This window comes from Ursus maritimus, unplaced genomic scaffold, assembly GCF_017311325.1.
Source record: "Ursus maritimus isolate PB19 unplaced genomic scaffold, ASM1731132v1 scaffold_24, whole genome shotgun sequence".
NCBI classification, from domain to species: domain Eukaryota; kingdom Metazoa; phylum Chordata; class Mammalia; order Carnivora; family Ursidae; genus Ursus; species Ursus maritimus.
This window is the reverse complement of record NW_024424897.1, coordinates 21,296,010-21,315,678: the sequence shown is the minus strand read 5'-3', so window position 1 is coordinate 21,315,678 and position 19,669 is coordinate 21,296,010. Positions and strand designations below refer to the sequence as shown.

General features: G+C 60.0%; 1 protein-coding gene across 2 annotated transcripts in view; it reads left to right on the top strand.

The window, feature by feature from the left end:
* RARA (retinoic acid receptor alpha) overlaps positions 1-19,669 on the top strand; it is a 45,774-nt gene that overhangs the window by 1,947 nt on the left and 24,158 nt on the right. Inside the window, exons 1-2 of one of the 2 annotated variants that reach the window (XM_040640660.1) lie at positions 7,074-7,213; positions 19,003-19,544. In XM_040640660.1, the coding sequence (XP_040496594.1) occupies positions 19,367-19,544 (178 nt within the window). In that variant the 5' untranslated portion in view covers positions 7,074-7,213; positions 19,003-19,366. Of the gene's footprint in view, positions 1-7,073; positions 7,214-19,002; positions 19,545-19,669 lie in introns of those variants that run through there. The other variant, XM_040640661.1, reaches the window with a different exon arrangement.

Below are 19,669 nucleotides of genomic sequence, written 5' to 3'. Positions count from 1 at the left end.
CCTGCTCAGCGTCCTTGTCCCCGTCTCTCCCCTGCCCAGTGGCCTCCTTGCCCGGCTCACTGGACAGGGGCCCTAATCGGATTGGACAGCTGAGATCTGTGTGACGGCTGAGAGCAGGCGGGAGAGAGGCCAGTGGGAGGATGGTATGAGGGCTGCCCCTGGCACTGTCCGGGCCTCCCAGGCACAACCTTGAGCCCGCGGACTCCTGGCTTGGCTTGGCCCTGGGAAAGGGATGCCAGAGGAGGCTAGGAATGAAGATTAGGGGAGGGGGGAAACCCCAGGACCTCTTTGATCTTTGGTGGCCTTAATGTCACTATCTCTGACCGAGACCTGGAGGAGAGGACAGCAGGTGAGAGCCAGGCTTGCCCTGCCCCCTCCCGTGTCCCCATGGCCCCACTTTCTTCTCTCTTCTTGTTGGGAAATGTGTTCACTTTCCCCATCTAGCCCTTTTGGCCAAATCCCCCCTTACGGGTTACATCTGGGAGCTGCTGGGGGCACCATGTGTCTGCCTCACTGTGGGCTGTTTCCTCCCCTCCAAGGTATTTCTCTCACTCACTCTCCGGGCTGGGCGCCAGGACTCCTGGGTTTCCCGCCTGCCTCCTGGTGCAGGGCTGCCCTGCAGGCCTCCAGAGAGTCGCTAAGCTGGTTTCCTTCCTCCTGTGTGGGGAGGGCCTTCTCCCTGGGCTGGGAGGTGTCAAGAATCCCAGGTGGGATAGGGGTGGGGGCACCACAGCCCCGGGCACCACAGCACCCCGACTCCTCCCTGCTCGCCTCTGACTCAGCTTGGGGGCAGCACATGCCCTGCCTGGCAGGCATGGCCTGTTCTCGCCTCCAGGCTTCCATCTTTACATGTGGGCAGCCAAGATCTTCTCTTCTTTTTAGCTTTTTTTCCCCATGGTATCTGGGGGTGGCCCTTGAAACCCCTATGTCTGTACCCACACATTTTGGGGAGCAGGGGATTAGCATAATTGAGGCTGGGGCACTATTTTGTCTTCTCTCCAGCTGGGCCAGGATGAAGGAAACCAGCACAAACTTCCCCATGCCAATTCCCTCTGCCCTCAAAAGACCAGTCAGTGGAGCCAGGCCCTGCCCTCTCGGTGCCCACAATGTGGTTGGCACTGATTTGTCAGAAATTGGGAAGGTTTCCCTCTAGACTGCTTGCCTCCTCTCTCCTCCTCTCGGAGGGAGGGCAGGGCCAGCTCTAAGACTGTAGGCACTTATGGGCAGGCCCCCCCTAGGGAAGGGGTGTGGGATGCCCCTGAGATGGCCAAGTCGGCACGAGCCCCAGGCTGGGGTGCTGGACTTGGTTTGGAGCTGGGAGTTTGTTGGGGAGAGCAGGACACGGGCCTTCCCACCCCCCTCATTTCCTGCTTTTTGGGCAGCTGTGGGCGAGAAAGGCTGCAGGGACTATTTTTAGTTGGTCTGTCCCCTGGCAGGAGGGACGTGCAGAAAAGCACGGGGCAGCAGAGGGGCTGGCCAAGGTGAGGGCGAGCAGGCAGGCGGAGGAGTGAGGAAGAGCCGGAGGGACGGCAGATGGGGCAGGGAGGCGCGTTGGGCTGGGGCAGGGCCTTGCAGAGCTGGTCCTGACCCAGGGAGATGGGCCGGGCCAGGCAGAGGGATCCTGGGGACCCCTCGGGGCTCTCTGTCCTACTCGATTTACAACCAGAAGGGGCCTTAGAGACCGCCTAGACCATCCCTCCCCCTTACAGAGGGGCAAAAAGGCCTGGACAGGGAGATGTCCCTTGCCCTAGGACTCTCAACCAGTCATCGGGCTGCACTGGGGCCCCAACCCAGACCCCTTGCACCGATTTTCTCCCGTCAGGGTCCCTCACCGCACCTGGTTATGCCTCCCTCCCCGACTGCAGGGTCTCCGGTAAACCCCAGCTTGGTTTGTTTATAAATCTCCACCGTGTGGAGAGAGCCTGTGTCCAGGCTGGAAGGAGGTCAGGGTTGGGGTTTGTTTAGGTGGCCTGTGGCCACTGGTGTGAGTCGAGGTGCTGGGCCTCTTCCAGCAGGCTCCCGGGCTGATGAGTCTGGGCCTGGACACACCTCAGCGAAGGGCCGCCCGGTCTCATTCCCTCTGAGACACCCAGAGAGGGCCTGGATTTGTCCACAGTCCTGGGATGAGTTGAGGACAGACCAAGGACTAGGCCGTAGCTTTGCAGGCACTCCAGAGCCCCCATCCCGCTGCGCCTAGGCCCTTCTGGTTGTTTGCCCGTGCCCCCAGCCCCGGATGGGAGCAGGCAGAAGAGTGGGTAGATCACTGAAGGCTTCCAGTCAGAAGTCAGAAGCGAGCGAACCCTCCTCCGGGACTCAGAGGCAGGGGCAGCCGGTTGAACTTCAGGAGGAGAAAGTTCAGTGGAGAAGTATGGTCCCTCGGAATTCAGTCTCCTGCCTCCGCCTCATGCCCGGGGCCGCCATGGTGCACGTAGACTACGCTGGGAGTGGCGCCCCCTGGAGTTGTTCAGGGCTCTGCCTATGGAACCAAACGTGGTGCTTCTGTCCCCCACCTTCTTTCTTCCAGTCAGCTTCAGAGGCAGCTGGAAGGAGGTGTTCCAGGTGGGCTTGAATCCAACACGCCCTCCCCCACCCTGCCTCCTGCCCCCCAGCGTCCCCTATTCCTCTGTTGCCCACCCCTTCCCCAGAGAGCCTGGCACCCTGCACCGTGGGCCACAAAGTGTGGTGCAGGAGCCCCTCCCCCTCACTCCACTCAGTCTGTGTCTGGGGGGCTGATGTATCGTGCCCCCCATCAGGCCTGCTGCCCTGTGTGAGAAATCAATAGTGCAAATGGATTGAGGTTGTTCAGCCTGTCGACTCCCCTTGGGCCCCCCCAACTCTCCCGGGACTTGGCGAGTCACTCAGTCCCTTTCTGGCTCCGTGTACACGGAGATACACATACCTAGCGGTTGTGGCTGGAGCGCCGAGCTCAGGAATGACTCTTTCTGTCCCTCGCGGTCTCTGTCCCTCTCACTCTCTCTTTCTCTCCCATGCTGGGCTGGCCTTAGCATGACAAATACTCTTGAACATTTATTTTCTAGCTTGGGTGGAGTGGGGGTGGAGGGGCTTAAAAGGGCAGTAGGCTGCCAGCCAGAGGTGGGGGGAAGCAGGTGGGTGAGGGAGACTGTGCCCAGGGAGGACTAGCTGGGGAGGGATTGGGTGACAGCCCACCCCATCAGCCTCTGGTAACCCAATCCGTGTACCCCACCCTCCCGATTTCCCTCCTGTTCAACAGCTTCAGCAGCTGCTGGCAGAAGCAGGGCTGCCAGAAGTGTGTGTGAGTGCATGTGTGTGCGCTGGGGGTGGAGAGGGGCTGTGGGGGCAGGAGGTGCTGCCAGGACATGTTAAAGGAGCCGCGCAGCCCGGGTACAACTTGGGTGGCAGGAGGAGGTGGGGCTGGTGGGAGAGTGGGTGGTGAGTGATGGACAGGGGGCAGGTCGCAGGGGGGGCAGGGCAGCCTAGGGGTCTCACAAAACTTGTCTGCACTAGAACAGGTCCTGGCGAGCTGGGGGTGGGCAGTGATGGGGGGACAGGGGCGGGCACAGGCGCCGCTTGCCCTGGGACGCCGGTTCTTCGCCAGGGGGCGCAAGTAAGCATGGAGGACACAGCCTGCCCCTGTCCCCAATCCTTGGGCTGCGCCTGCTGGGCATCACAGTCTTGGTGACTAAGTCACTTCTGTCCTGGGGCTGGCAAGGTGCCAGGCTCAGCTCTTCTCGGTAGGTGAGTCACTGCCCTGGCATCTCCCCCGGATGCAGCTGAGTCACCCGGCCGTGCCTGCTGGGCAGGTGGGCACCGTGCTTGGGGTGGGGGGGGCATGTGTGTAGCCCCCAGGGTCTTCTCTGATCTGTCCCAGGCATGTCCTGGCCCCACCCACAATCCTGCAGCACGGGCGCAAGGATGGCGTTTGTCCCACGTGCGCTATGGAGGGGGTAAAGGACGAGGCAGGAGGCAGCAGGGTACTGCTGGAGATGTTTGCTTTGCAGCGAAGGGGGGGCGGTTGAGGAGGGGACTGTGGGTCAGACAAGGTGGGTGACCTTGGGCAAGGCGATTTCCTTTCTGCCCCTCAGTCTCTTTATCTGCAGAATGGCAACAGGGTTCCTGCCCCAGATGCCCCTTCAGGACTGTGTTAATCAGATGGAGTGGGCCTGGAGTGTGTTTGTGGGAGGAGCTCCCCTTGGGATGAGGGGGGTAGAGGGCAGCCAGGGAGGGGAAGAGGAGTCAGGGGCTGGGAAGGTTCCAGCAGACATCTTCCACCCCACCTGCCTGTCCCCAGGTGGTCCTGGAGGGGCGATGCTTCCCATCCTCTCCTCACTACCAGGGGTGCTATTCTTCAGGAGTTCCCCAGAGGCTGTGAGAGGGAGGCCTTGTTTTGCTGGCAGCGTGGGCCCTCCTGGGGGGTCTCAGGGCTATTTTGTATCTCCTTTGGCTGCTGGGCGCTCTCTAGGGTTTCCTCTAGTTTGGAGAGGGATCCCTGTCTTGGGAAAACAGTGGCTCAGGCTCCTTCCACAGCCCATTGCCTTCTGTGTGCGGGAGGGGAAGGCCCCAAGAAAGAGTGTCTTTCCTAAAGAGTGAGGAGCCCCTGGGCCTGCGGCTTTTCTCTGTCTGCTCGCCTCCTGCTGCCTCCTGCACTTTTCTCCCCTTCTGGGTGAGGGTCCCTGCAGGTCGGGGAAGGGGACCCTGCCGTGGGTCCAGCACAGGTGGAGTTCAGCTGCTACAGATTAAAGACTCCTGGTCTCCCACCCAGGGACCTCTCCGGTTTCTTGGAGTCAGGCCTGGGTAGGGCTAGACACCAGCTGGCCCCACTGGGTGCCCTGAGCAGGAGGAGGTGTCTCAAAGGCCTGTGGGCTGAGTGCTTAATACGTATTGTATGGGTGTCTGAGTGGCCCCTTGTGGGGAATGGGTGTGTGTGTGTGCATGAATTTCTTCCTTCGTCTGCACACGGGCCTGCCGCTGTGTCTGTTCAGGAGTGCACCCCACACTCTGCCCCGTGACCTTGTGTGTGTGCTGATGTATCTTCTATGAGCTTGTTCCGTTCTGCTCAATGTGGGTACACGTGTGCCCTGCGTGTGCACGTGGGGGTGTACACATGTGTGCCCTGAACGTGCACATGGGTGTGCATATATGGGTGTCCTGTGTGAGCGTTTGCACATCTGAACCTTGGTGTGCACGGGTGTGCATGACTCTGTGTGCTGGCGGGTACATGGGAAGGCAGCCCTTCGTGGGAGGCAGCGTACCTGTGTTTACGCATTCTTGCATTTTTGTGTTCATGGTCCTTCCCCTCTAGCCTTAGCTGGAAGGGATACTGGTAGGATCTGGGGCAGGAAGAGCCTGTGCAGGCTAGGGGTGGCTAGTGCAGAGCCCCCTCCCAGTCTGGTCTCTCACCCGGGTGACGCCCCCTGCTGCTGGTTAGGCTTAGGCTGGAAGGCCTGGGTTGGGGGGCGCTGGGGGGGAAGGGGTTAAGCGTCGGCGTCCACATCTGGGAGCCATTGGCGCATTCCTGCCCGCTGAGCGCATGTTTGCGGATGGATCTGGACGGGACAGGACGGGAGGGGCTGGGCGGGCGGTTCGCACCGGTGGACGGAAATCCAGACGAGAGCGAGAGACAGCCGGGCCTGGAGGGCAGGAAAGGGCTTGGGGAAACGCTGCCCGGGCACCCTTCCCCAGTGCCGGACCTCAGAGCGGAGCGTCCCGCCGGCCCGGCTTGTCCTCCCTTACCAAGGCCGGGGGATTAAAGCTGGAGGGAGGCAAAGAGATACCTCAGTTCTCCACCCAGCTGTGCAGCCAGTGCGATGGTGGACAGAACCCCGTGTCCGCTCCCGACCTCCGACCTCCGGTTCCTAGTCTGTAAAGGGGGGGCCGTCGGGCCGATGGCTTTGAGAGCTCTGCCAGCCGGGTCAGGCTGAGAGTCTCCTCACTGGGGTGGAGGCCTGGGAGTGTGACACTTCCCCTTCCACTGGGAAGTCCTGTGGGGGCACTTGTGGCCACTTCTCTGACGGGGGGGGGGGTTGTTCCTTAGTGATTCTGCTTTCATCCTCCAGTAGACTGCTAGAGGTGGGGACGTGATCCTTCCAAACGGAGCGAAGGGCTCGGAGGCGGCCTGTGGCTGTGTTAGGGACTGGGGTCCCTGCAGATGGAGAGTGATTCAGATCCTGCCCCCCCTAGAACCAGAACGTGAGCTTTCCTGGCTCCTCCAGCCTGGGCCAGGAGAGAGAAGCTGGAGTCTGGGAGTCCTCTAGCATGGAGGGGTGCTCCGGAGCGCCCCCTGCTAGCCTCTTGGAAAATCCAAGGGCCACTGCCCTTTTGGGGGAAGGGTACTTGGCGGGGAGATGCTGGGGATTGGGTTGGGCCCGAGTTCCTGCGACCCGCTCGACCTGGAGAGGTGTTTGGGGGAAGAGGAGAGGAGTTATTACTCGAGGGAGGTCTGCATACTCTTGCACTTCCTTTTTTGCAGATGAGAAAGTTAAGATTCAGAGAAAGGAAGCGACTTATTCAAGGTCGCACAGCTCTCAGTTCCAATTGATCCCTGGAGTGTTATTACTATGGGAGTCAGGGGCTTGATAGCTAGGGCCAGAGTCAATGTACTCACTTCCATATTATGCCCTCTTCCCCGGTTTAGGTGTGGGGCGTGTGTGCGCTGTGTGTTGTCTGTGTGTGATCCGTGCCCTTGCGAGTGTGGGTGTGTGTGGTTGGGGGCAAGGGATTGCGACACCACACACTGCTGTCCTTTCTCCACGGAGTCCTCTTTCCATTCTTTCCGCAGAACTTCTCCTCCTCGCTCTGAATGTCTCCTTTTGGGGCAGAGGGAGGGAATTCTCCCAGATTCCCACGGTCCAGCCTTCTGCTAGGCACGTCTCCTTTAAGACTCGCCCTTCCCTGGGTCTGTTAAGGAGGGGGGGGCGTGAGCCTGTGGGCCCGCCCCTGGCTGGTGATAGGTCAGTGGGCGGGCGGAGGCGGGCCTGGGGGGGGAGAGGGCCTCCCCTTCTGCTTCGTACCCTCCGCCCCCCCCCCCCAGTCCGGGGCTCCGGGTAAAGTTTCAGCCTCCGCACGTGACTCGCCATGGCCGCTGCCTTCGCCCCGCGCCCCTGAGCCGCGGCCCCCCAGACGGCTCCTCTCCCGGGACCCCGTACCCCTGACGCTCAGCAGCACCGAGGCGCAGGGTCAGGGCAGACGCCGAGCCCGCGGGCGCCTTGGACGGATTGCTTCCTCCCGCTGTGAGGTAACCTCTGCCCCAGGGATTTTGGAGAGCCCCCGGCTCCCGCGGGCTTCGGGGCCCCGTGGCCTGCCCCTGATAGGAGCTGCGGGCGGGGACCCAGTGCCGGGCGGGTTCCGACGGGAACCCGGGGTTTCCTGGGCTTCCTACCCCGCCGCCGCCGAGCCCAGGGTGGGGGAGCCCGGTCTGTGCGTCTGTCTGCGCCCGAGTATTCGCGCGCAGCCGTGGGGCATCTGGGGCCGTCTGCCGCGCGTGTCCCCGGAGCCCGAGCTGTGGCAGAACCGCCGCTGGGAACTCCTACTCCCTCTCGCTTTTCTCTTCAAAAACAAACAAAACAAAAAGACTTTCAAACCTGTTTGGGGAGAGATCGGATGCCCAACGGACTAGCCCCCTCCTTTCCCTCCTGTTATCTGAGCTGCCCTGTGGTTTGGGGAGAATCAGCCCGGAGGCCCACCCCCACCGGAGCAGCCGGCTGGGGGGCGGGGCTCGCTCAGCTGGTGTCCCCCGTGGAGTGAGGGGAGCCGACTGAATTGGGTGCGGGAGTCAATGCAGTCAGGGGAGGCAGGTCTCTGGGTCTGGTGCTACCATGGGGTTGTGGAAGCTTTTTGGGGTGAGGGGAGGACAGAATGGACCGGTTGTCTTTGCTCTGCTGAGGGTGTCTGGGACCTGGTGCCACCCATGAGGAGGGGAAGCTGCTAGCCAGATGTGTATGTGGAGGCGGGTGGGGGGGGGGAGGGCGCTGGAAAATCAGCTTGGCTATACCCCCCCTTCTCTGGGCACTGCCCTATTGTTAGGTGGCTCAGTGAGTAGGGGGGCAGGCCTCCAGTGTGCTAGGCTGGGGCTGGGGACCAACTCCTATGGAAATCAGACAGGAAAAGCCCTGCAGCCTTGGGAGGTGTTTCTCTGCCTCTTTCCATCCTTTCTTGGGTAGGATGCCCATGTGCTGGCATGGTGGGGTACCCTCCGCACTCACCTGGTGCCAGCTCCCTCTTCTTTTACCAGATTGCCTTCTGTCTGCGGGCTGTGTGCACATGTGTGTCCGTGTATGTTCTTAGAGGGACTTGTTCCTGAGAACACTCCCCCACTCCCCCACCCTCTGCTGCTAACTCCCCCTCATTTTTGCTCCTGACCACCATACCTCCTCCACTTCCCTGGGTGGGAGATTCAGGGATGTCTCTTGTCCCCTTCCCTGGCTGCAGTGGTCATAGGGCTGGGTTGTTCTAGGGAAGTAATTCAGTAAGGACGCCAGGCCATGCTACAAAGTGGACTCAAGCCCCAAACTCTCCTCCAGGGCCTTGTGCTTGATGGGGAGGCTGGGTCGGGGAAGCCCCAGATTGGAGTGGAGGTGGCTTGGCATCTTGGGGTTTCCCCTGTGGGGGGTGGAGATGAGTCTGGGGGAAGAACAAGAGAAAGAGTATTTGGAGCTGGAGGAAGCTGCGGGGGGGGGGGTGGTCCGGGAGTTTGTGGCTATGAAAGATGTTAGTGGACTGGGAGGGGCTAGGACGTCAGTTCCCTTGGGCATCGGGGCCATGTTGGTCCTGGGATGGAGCGGTCGCTAGGGTTAGACTGCAGTAGGCCCCTGGGAGCCCAGGGTCTTAGCTTTGGACTTTGAGGGTGTGAGTGAACCTGCATGAAATGGTCACGGCAGGAATTTCCCCACCAGATTGGCGCGGGCAGTGCAGATGAAGTAGCAGTTCTGAGAAGACCCTGGGCTTAGAATGGCTTAATCCTGGCCATCTCCTCCTATAACCCCTAAATCTCCATCCTTTGTTTGACCCTAAATGCCCCTGCTACCATTCTGGGACACTTCTCTGGTCCACCTCCTACTCCCAACCATGTGGCAGCCTGGCAGGAAGCTAGCTGTGGGCAGCCCCATCCTGATCACCCCTGTGCCTCCCCCGCTGGGCACAGTCACCCACATGTGCCATGACGTGGTTCCTGCCACCCCGTCTGGTGTGGGGGAGAGGACACTGTCTGAGTGGCCCTTCAAATCTGTTTTGGGGGCATTGACCCGGACCCCAGTTAATTAGCTCCCCTTCCCCAAATCCTCTGGTCTTGGAAGCTGGCTCTGCTCTCTGGGACCTTTCCCCCGAATCCACTTCTTGTTCAGATTCTAGGTTCTTTAGTGGGATAGTTTTCAGAACTGTGTGACATGAGGGTGGGGCCTGCTCCAAAAGATAAAACCTCAGTGCCCACTTCCCTGTCTTTTGGGCAGCATGGGCTGGGGCAGGGCAGGGCCAGACCTGGGCTGGGCTGAGGGGTGGGTGGGGTTGGGCCTTTTTGGAGGGCTGTTTCAGAGCAGTGGCTGCCATCTAGGGTGGTGGGCATCTGGGGAAGGTAATCCTATCCCTGTGACGAATGAACGTGGTAATCTCCACTTGCCCAGCGCCCCACGCCCCTTTCTGGTGGCAGTGGTTTTGGGAGTGTGGGAAGCTGGCAGGGTCCTGGGCAAGACAACCAGGGTTGTCTTGACTTACGGGGTTTTGGGAGAGGAGTGTGGCAGCTGATACCCCAGCTCCCAGGGCTTTGGCTGCACACCCCCTCTGATGCCTGCTGTCTGTCTTCCCTCTGTCCCCTCTCCACCCTCTGGCTGCTGCCTGGAGCCCACACGGTTTGTAGGGGGATGGAGGGTGGGGGCGAGGGCCTGGATCTCCGTGTGTGTCCAGGGAGTGTTCTGGGGATTGGCAGGATTGGCTGAGAGTGTCTGGGTGTCCCTGCAGGGTGGGCGGCGTGCGGGGACCAGGCCCAGAGTGTGAGAATGTGTCAGCGTCGGTGTGTCTGTCCCCCGTCTGGCTCGGGTGTGGGTGTCTCTTGCTCGTCTGGATCTTGCCTCCCGCTCCAGTCTCCGCCCCGCCCCCCCCCCAACTGGGACCGCCTGCTTGCTCTCCCTCTCTCTCTGCCACTGGAGCCTCCCTTGCCTGTTCCTGGAATTTGGAGAGGAGGAGGAGGAAGAGGCAGGCAGACAGACCTCCCACACTCTAGCCCGCCCGCCTGGCATCATGGGGAAATGAACTAGGTGCGAGAGAACTCAGGTTTCCCTGCCTTCTCCAGACCCACTGACACACGTCACAGAGTCTAGGGAGCTAGGTCATATAGAAGGGCCTTGGGCTGTCCCCCACCTCCACCTGCCTGGCAGTGATGCCTCCTTCTTCTACCCAGCATCCTGCCTGCCCTGCCCCTGCCGGGACCTCCAGGCACCACTGTCAGCCCCAGGGAGCGGGTGGGGGATTAGACTGCTGCCAGCCTGGCCAGCACCTGTTGCCAACCCCCAGCCCTGTAACTGGAGCCGGCCATGGAGGGGGCTACAAAATGACAGGTGGAATTTCTGCAACCAGGCAACCGCCCCCCCCACTGGATATGCTTTTCCCTTCCGGCCGGAACAAGGAAAGCCTGTCCCCCCAAGTGTCAACCTGATCTCATGGATGATGTCCCAGTCCTGCCTGTGGGGGCAGGACCTGGGAGATGGGCAAAGGAATGAGTTTATTGCTGTTTGCCCTGTGATACCCTCCCACCCCCTTCATCGGCTGCAGAGCTGGGCTGGCCTTGTTTAAGTAACTGAGCTCTGCTCCTCTGGGAGGACTGGGGCGCATGGGGGTTGTGGATGGGGGTGGTTCTCTGTTAATGTTTTAATTGCATAAAAACTGGGAGCTCAGCTCCCGACCAGTGGGGAGTCTGGGTCTGGCTAGCCGCCCGGTTTGGGCTAAATATAGTCTGGGACATCTGCAGAGAAGGGGAGGGGGGTGGAGGGAGGTTCCATTCCCCCCACCTTCCGCCAAGGTGCCCTCGTCTGGGCGGGCACCTTGGAGCAGGGAGGGGGGATTCCTCAGCACAAAAGGCAGGGGAGAGGCGGCGGGGGCTGGGCTGGGTACAGTTGGGATCTCGCCTGTCTGGCGGCCAGTAGCCGCCTGAGATGAACCCGGAGGCTCAGGACAGGGCTGGAGTGGGGCGCACGGGCTGGATCCAATGGCTCTGCTCCCCTCCCCCCAGAGCTGCTTGAGGTCAGGCAGTCTCTGCGTGTCACTGCGCCCGGCTGTGTGTCACTGTGACCCACTCGCTGTGTGCCTCTGCGTACACACCTACCTAGGAGTGGCTCCCTCCCGGCCCCTCCCCCGGAGCCTTTGTCCCCTGGGTCCTACCGCAGATCCCCAGCCCTCCTTCCTTCTGTCCCTCGGCCCACGGTGAAACCTCCAGCCCAGGAATCGAGACTTGAGAAGGGGAAGCTGCGGTGGGGAGTTCTCTGATCTCTAGTCACGGCAGGAAGTGGAGGGGAGGGGGAGCCAGGGGGAGAACCGTGAGTGGCAGGCTGGGAGGGAGGGCACGGCAGCCCTGCGACCAACCTCGCACACTGCACACTGCGGTAGGGGGTGGCCGCCCTCCCGGTTGGCCCCCTTCCCTCCAGCTCCGAGTGGGGGAAACTTAGGGGAGAGCTGATTCTCCCGGGGCTGCTAACAATCATTATCACCCCCCCCACACTGAAAAAAAATGTCTTCCTGTCACGTGCCCGTCACTTCCTGTCCCACTGTGGTTCCCCGGGATGTTTGTTGTTGGTTGCCATGGAGATGGCTGCCGTGGGCACTACCCTGGTTCTTGTGGAGAGGGAGCTGCCCCTCCCCCAAGACCCACAGTTGTGGGGGGGACTTGGGGGGCCTGCCTTGGGGGCTGTTTCAGGCTGAGTGTGTGTGGTCTTTGATGCCCCAGATCCCCCAGAGTCCCCCAGACTTCTGTCTGTGGGAGGGAGTCACCGCCACCTACTTAGACCGAATGTTGGGGAGAGTGTGACCGCGTCTGGCTGTGCTGGACTGTGGCTCTGAGTCTGGCCAAGCGCACAGACCTTTTCCCTCCAGCCTGAGTCGTGCTGCCTTCAAGATGCATCACAGAGGTTCCCGACTTCCTTTTACGTTGGGAACCTTCTCCCATCTTGTGTTCTCATGGTAACTGCCTTCCACAGGGAGCTTCTGTGATTTCTTGGGGTACAGGCTGGAGTGGGAAGAGGCTCTGAGCAGGTCGTGTGTGTGTTTTCGGGGTTGGGGAGGTGGTGGTCTGCAGGCCATCCTCACCCCTGCACACAGCCTGTACAGGCTTCCGTCTAGGCGTGCAGGCCCTGTGCTTAAAGGGGAAGCCCGTAAGACTTTGTGACCCATTCTTCCCACCCCCTGTGGGCTTCCCTCTTCAGCCAGGGATGGAGAGGAGAAGAGAGTCCCCCTAGTTCTAGCCCCCAACTGGTAGGCGGGTGTAGAGGAGGAAGTTCCTGGGGGGTCGATGGATGGAGGGGGGTGTGGGGCGGGGTACAGTCTGACTCAGGCCTGGTCTGGGGTCAGAGCCAAAAGGATATCCTGAGGCAGGAGGGGGGAGCTGTTTCCAGCTTCCCTGAAGTCTGGGTCCCCAGGGAGGGGTGCTGGGAGGGGACTGGTAGTACCGTGTCCTGCTGACTGTCTGGCCTGGGATTCAGAATCTGGCAGTCTCAGCTTTAGGGCAGAGCCAAGGGGATGGGCGGGGGGTTGTTGTAGACACACACACACACACACACACACATACACACGCGCACGTGCGCGCACACACACGTGCATGCACACGCACACCCACACCCTTGCTCCGTGCTCCCGTTGTGAGAGAGCAGAGCTTCCTGCAAGGCGGAGTGGGCAGACAAGTGGCGAGGGGGCAGTTGCCAAGGTGAGGGTGGGGAAAGCCCCATGCCAGGCTGGGTCTGAGGACGGTGGTTTCCAAGCTGGGGGGTCCCCTTTGTCTGTGCCCCTTTGGTTCCCCCACCCAGACAGAGGTGCCTTTGTTTGGGCCACACACTCCTGTGGTCTGGCTGTGGCTTCAGCAGGCTCATCTCTTCCTCTTCCTGTTTTCTTCCTTCCCAGTAGCTTGCTCCCTCTCCTTGAGGCCTGGGCTGCCCCCTGCCCTTTCACCTAGTCTCTGATCCGAAAGAAGACCCAGTGGGTTCTGGGTGGCCCCTCAACCACCCTGAGCTTGGGAGGTCCTGAGCATGTCTCCCAGAGGGCTCTGGGTACAGTCCGTGAGGACGCAGGAGCTGGAGGCCCCGTCGGGCCCTCAGAGACTAGTATTGCCTTCTCCCAGACCCCGGCCTGTCCCGGGCTGGGGCTTTTCCAGTTGCCCTTTCTGCTTGGTCTTCCGTTGCCGCTGAGCCTGCGGCCTGTGCAGGTCGGGTGGCCCTGTGTAGTGGGGGCAGAACCTCGGGCCAGGCGGGGCGCAGATTGAGGGAAGATCTGATGCACTCTTCTGGGACTGAGGGCTGCATCTGCAGGCAGGTGGGCGGTGGCAGCATCCAGAGGAAGATGCTAGACTTCAGCCTTCCCCGAACCCCCCTGGGGATGTGCTCAGGGCCTGCACAGGTTTGGGGCAGGTTTTCAAACAAGTCCTAGCTCCAGTGAGGCAGGCCTGGGGTCCCAAGGGTCTGGTAGAGAAGAGGTGCCCTGCACCCGTTTTAGCATATTCCCGGTGATCCTGCCCCGGCCCTCCTGGGGTGCTGATCTCTTTCCAAGTGGGGCTGGCCTGGCTGGCTCCCTGCAGCTGGGACCCTGGTCAGCAAAAGGTAAACAGAGGACCAGAGTGGCCAGACTGTGGGCTTGTGGGGGAAGAGAGGGGTGAAAGCCTTGGCCAGAGGAACCTTTGGAAAAGGGAGAGAGGGAATAGTGGTCATCACTGCTCCCCAAACCTGCCTGAAGATCTGAAGAACTTGGAGGAGGGGAGAATTGTGGCTGTGTGTGTGTGTGTGTGTGTGTGTGTGTTTTCCTGGAAAGTTTATAAATAGTTCCAGCCCACTGTTCTGGTTTGAAATCGGCCCTGTCCCGCCCTGCCCTACCCTGCCAGCTCCTGGTAGGGTAGAGGGGGTCCGAAGGAGCAGGTCTTTGTTTTTACTAGGGTTCACGTTCTGTGTGTCCCCTTGCCCCCCACCCAAGTCGAGCTGAGCTTTGCGTGTCATTTGCCTATGATTCATTGACTGTCTAGAATGCTTAGGAAAGCCTGTGTCCCCTTCTTTTAAGCTGCCCAGTCCTGATCCCCCTCTCTCAGCTCCTCTGGGACTGCCTGACTTCTGTTCCTTGGGAGCCATTGTTGCAGGGGAACCTGGGGTGCTGAGAGGAAGGAGTAAATAGAAGGGAGGCTGGGCCAGCGGGATTTGGGGACCCCTGGCTCCTCTTCTCTGGGGAGGAAATAGTCTGTTTCTCTTCCCCCCTCCCCTCCCCAAATCCAAAGGTTTCCCTTTTTTGGTTTGTGAAATGAAAGAAGGGAATTTGGGAAAGCGTTGTGGTTGGGCCTCCAACCACACCCGAATATCCCATACCCACATCCCTCTCCTCAGTCTGGGGGGAAGCAGACCCTGGAAAATGGGTAATTCTCTGTCCGGGGTCTGTGCACAGATGCTAGCCCTGGCTGGGGAGAGGGAAGGGAGAGCAGACACATGGCCCAGGGAGGCATGGGGTGGGGTGGGGTGGGGTGGGGGGAGAGGCATGGGGACAGGGGCCCAGTTGCCCAGCACCTCCTTTGTGCCCAGTGCTGTGCTACGTGCTTTCCAGACTTGTCTGTCTGAAATCACACCCCCAGTTGTTGGGGGGGGGGCAGCTCACAAGCGAGTACAGATGCTTCGAGAGGTTAAGTGACATGCCTAAGTTCACCCAGAGTGGCAGAGCTGAGATTTGACCCTTCAAACCTCTTGTTCTCTCTGCCATCTTCATGGCTCAGCTACCTCTTGCCTTCTTCTCTGGGAGTATGAGTCTGGGGACGTAAGGACTGGGCAGCTGGGGACGCCTGGCAGCGGGGAATGTGTCCTGGCATCTTTTGGGAGAGAGGGAGGCCGCAGTGGGCGGGGTGCGTGGCTGGTGGCGGGCACTCCAGCCCCCAACCCCTTCTGCTGTGCCCAGGCGAGGCTAAGCGTATCGGAGGTGTGGGCCTGTGGTTTTCTCTCCCTCGAGGGAGGGTGTCCGTGGGCAGTGAGGCTGGCGGGCATAGGGTGGAGGCTGGATGTGGGTAGTTTGTTTTCCTTTTCTTTGGTGCTGGTTTTGATTCTCTGACGGTGTCTTCTCTCCCCCTGGGTGCAGGGAGCTGGGGCCCAGGTGCCTCCCCAAGGGTCATGGCTCCAGAGGGACGAGGCAGGGCCTGTGCTCTTTGCCCCTGCTTCGTCGTCCCTGCCCTCGCCCATCCCTGTTCCCTGGCCAGCCTGGCTCTTGGCCCATTTCTGTGACCTTTACCTCCTCCCATGGCTCAAGGCCCTCCCTGGGGAGCTGAGTAACTCTGTACCAGAGTTTGCAGGCTGAGCTGGGTTAGGGATAGTGAGGCTCTGATGGGGTTGGGGAGGCCTTTCAGTGTCTCTCTGGCGTGTGGATTTGGTGGGGAGGGGGTTTGAAGCTTGGTCCGATGTCTAACTCCTCACGGGCAGAGTGGAGACATTAATGTGGCTATAGTTCTCTCTCCTCTGGGGGCAAGGGTGGAATGCACAGGGTCCCGACTGGACTGACTGAATCCACCCTCCGCCCCCAAAAGCTGGGTCAGGGTGCCTGGGGTCTGGAGTGAATGGCTTTCTGGGCCTCAGGCTCCTGGGCCTTACCTCAAGGAGGCAGGCCCCTGTATGGACGTGGACCCACCTCAGTATTTGTCAGAGGGTGAGGGGTGCACCTCAGTGTGTGTTGGGGGGCTGGGCCCCCAGGGAGGCAGGGACAAAGGCCAGCCTGGCTGTGGGAGGGCCAGGGAATGTGCAGTTTGGGAAACTGTGGGGCCGTGGTTGTGTGTCTGCGGGGAGCTGTGTCCTGGGGCCGTGCACACAAGCCCTGAACCGTGTTCATTGTGTGGCGAAGCCCAGGTGTGGAGAGATGGTATCTCCAGGTTCCCTCTCCTCACGTGCGTGCCCGCACACACACAGGCTGGGGCACACAAGCATGCTCTTGCCCACCCGGACGCGCTTTCCATAGACCTACGTGCGTGTGTCCCTGCAAGTGTGTGTGTGTGTGTGTGTGTGTGTGTGACTGTCAACCCTGATGAGGCTCAGCCAACCCCTCCTTCCCCTGCCTGGCTCCCTCAGCTCGAGAGTTCCCGTTGTGTGGGGCCCCACAGGGGTGGGGGGGGGCTGGAGTGGCAGCTGGCCCAATGGGTGGGGCCCCTGTTCCTCTGACGTCAGCCTTCTCAGCCTGGGAGGGAATCAGCAGGGGCCTGGGGAGGGAAGGGGGCACCTCATTCAGGAGTAAGGAGAGAGGCCTTATGGTTGTCATAATTAGTACCAGTAAAAATCATGGTCATTAACAAGGTCCAGATTTCACTCCTGGGGGAGCAGCCTCCCCCTCCCTCAGCCTGGCCCAGCTGGGCCCAGAAGTCCTGGCCTTGTCCACAGTGGCCTTGGCAGGAACTCCTCTATCCCAGGCATGGTGCTTGGCCAAATGCTGGCTGTGTGCGTGTCCCCTGGACTCCAGGTCGGAGCCTGGAGCCTGGTGCTTACGACCTGGTACGGCCAGAGCTTGGGCAGGGGGGAGGGGGGAGGACTAGAGGTTGGACATGGAGGCAGTCCTTAGTTTGGGTCTGCAGGGCCCTATTTTTCAAATTTTTCCTTTTTTTTCTTTTCCCTTCTTTTTTAAATATTTATTTTTTATTTTTAAGTAAACTCTACCCCCAAAAGGGGGCTCAAATTCACGACCCCCACATCAAGAGTTTTGCCCGCTCTGCTGACGGAGCCAGCCAGGTATCCCTGCTTTCTTCTTTTTAACAGCTTTATGGAGAGGTAATTCACCTACCGTAAAATTCACCCATTAAAGTGTACAACTCAGTGGTTTTCGTGTACTCACAGCTCGTGCAACTGTCACCACAATCCATTTTAGAAAATTGTCAGCACTCCAAAAAGAGCCCCCATAGCTATCAGCAGTCACCTCCCATTTCCCTCAGACGCACCTCCTAGCCCCTGGTAACCACAGCCTACTTTCTGTCTTCATGGGTTGGCCTACTCTGGACATTTCGTATAAATGGAATCATCAGTATGTGGCCTTCTAGAACTAGCGTAAGGTTTTTAAGGGGTATCCGTGTCATGTAGGGGTGTATATCGGTACTTCATGCCTTTCTATGACCGAATGAGCTTGTGTATGGTTGCACAACGTTCTATTTACCCAATCTAGTTGATAGACATTTGGGTCGGTTCTACTCGTTGGCCATTATGAGTAATACTGGTATGAACACCCATGTACGAGTTTTTGCGTGAACTTGTTTTCCTGTCTCTTGGGTAGATATCTAGGAAGGGAACAGGCTGGATTGTAGGGTAACTGTTTCACTTTTTGAGGAATTGCCACACTGTGGCCCAAAGCAGTTGTCCTGATGTATACCCCCTCCGGCCACGGATGAGGGCTCGGATTTCTCCACATCCTCGCCAACACTTGTTATTAGCCTTTGTGATTATAACCGTCTCAGTGGCTATGAAGTGGTATCTCGTTGTGGTTTTAAATGGCTGTGTTTCTTTGTGTCTGTGTCTTTGTTTTGGTCATTCATATAGGGTTTTCACATATACAGCATGCCGTCTACACGTCATCTATCTGTGTATGTGTATTCCTATATAAAGAAATATATCCATGCACACGTATTTGTGTGTGGATATCCTGTACCCCAAGTGGATTCGGTTTGCAGCATCCTCTCTTGAATGCTTCTCTTTCCCCCTCTCTCTCTGCTCTCGCTGCTGCCTGTCTCAGTGTGTCATGGGATCTCCAGGTCCATCTCTGTCTCTCTCTGCCCCACGGTGTTATCAGCACATGTCCTCTGGTCCCAGCTGTTCAAACAGGGTCTGGATCTGTGTCCACACTGTTGGGGGGGGGGCATCAGGTCCTTCATCTTGAGCTCACCTCCCACCCCATCCAGGGATGTGGCATCTGCAGACAGAGTGTGTGGGTGAACTTCTTTTTAACTTTTTTTTTTTTAAGATTTTTATTTATTTGAGAGAGAGAAAGCACAAGCACGGGGAGGGGCAGAGGGAGAAGCAAGCTCCCCGTTGAGCAGGGAGCCTGACGTAGGGCTCGATCCCAGGACCCTGGGATCATGACCTGAGCCCAAGGCAGACGCTTCACCGACTGAGCCACCCAGGCGCCCTGTGTGGGTGAACTTTGAGTTCATCAGTCCTCCCTGCCCCTTCATTCCCTGGGGGTAGGGGGCTTCCACCCTGGGCAGTCCCTGCCCTCCCGATGCGCTGCCCACTGGTGGCCCCCATGTCGCTAAGCGTCGGAGGTGACACCCAGGAGTCCTGGGTTCCCATTTCCCCATTTGTGTGTATGGCAGCAGGCCCCCTCCCTGCGCCTGTGGGACAAACCCATCAGGGGTGCTGGGGCTTGGATTTTGGGGGGGGAAGTGGTGTAAGAGGGGCCCCCTGGCCTAGGAGTCATTTTTCTGAGAAGTGCCAATGCTTTAGGGAAGCGGCTTTTCCTCCCCCTCCCTCCTCCCCTCAAGCACAGGGTTCTTTGCATCTTGACCTCAGGTAACCCACACTGGGGGGAGGAGGGCCAGCTGCCTGCCTCTCTAGGAGGATCCTTTGGGGTGGCAGACCCTGACCTTTCCCCTCAGGACTGTGGGTGAGAGGCCCTTTGTGGCTCTGGGCCCTATCCTCATCTCCCCAGCCTGGCTGTGCTATCCTGCCACCCCCAGCAGTGTCTGGGCCCTGCTCCCAGGCTGTCTCTGCCAGCCAGGCATGGTGCCAGCTGTCTGCTCAGCCGGGTGCCACGGGAAAATCTCCGGCCGCCCAGGTTGGGGAGCTCCACGGGGAATGCCCGTGTACCCGCTCCTCGGTGCCCACTCACCTGTCTTTTCTTTTTCTGCAGTGCCACAGGATATGGCCCCCCCAGCCGCCTAGCCAGGGCCCATCTAGGAGAGGCATCCTCTTCGGTGTCCTGAAGGCCTGCGCCGGACCTTCCCAGAAAAGTGCCAGCTCACAGAACTGCTTGACCAAAGGACCAGCTCTTGGGACGTCCCCCAACCCACCCGGCCCCCAGCTAGAGTGGGGGATCCAGGAGGCTGCGATTAGCCCGCTGGCCTTGGACAGCAGCTCCGGGACAGAAGTGGGGGTGGGCTGACCACCCAAACCCCCTCTGGGCCCAGGCCCCATGCCCCGAGGAGGGGCAGCCTGAAGCCCGCCAGAGCCTCCTGCCAGACTGTCTGCCTCCCCTTCTGACTGTGGCTCTTGGCATGGCAAGCAACAGCAGCTCCTGCCCAACACCTGGGGGAGGGCACCTCAATGGGTACCCGGTGCCCCCCTACGCCTTCTTCTTCCCGCCTATGCTGGGCGGACTCTCCCCACCAGGCGCTCTGACCACTCTCCAGCACCAGCTCCCAGTTAGCGGCTACAGCACCCCGTCCCCGGCCAGTAAGTGGGGTAGCGGGAGGGGACTGTGGGGGGCAGTGGGCCTCGGGACTTAGCCTCTGTTCCTCTGCAGGTGACATCTTCTCCAGATGATGAGGACCACTGTTTAGGCGGGGGGGGGGGGGGGG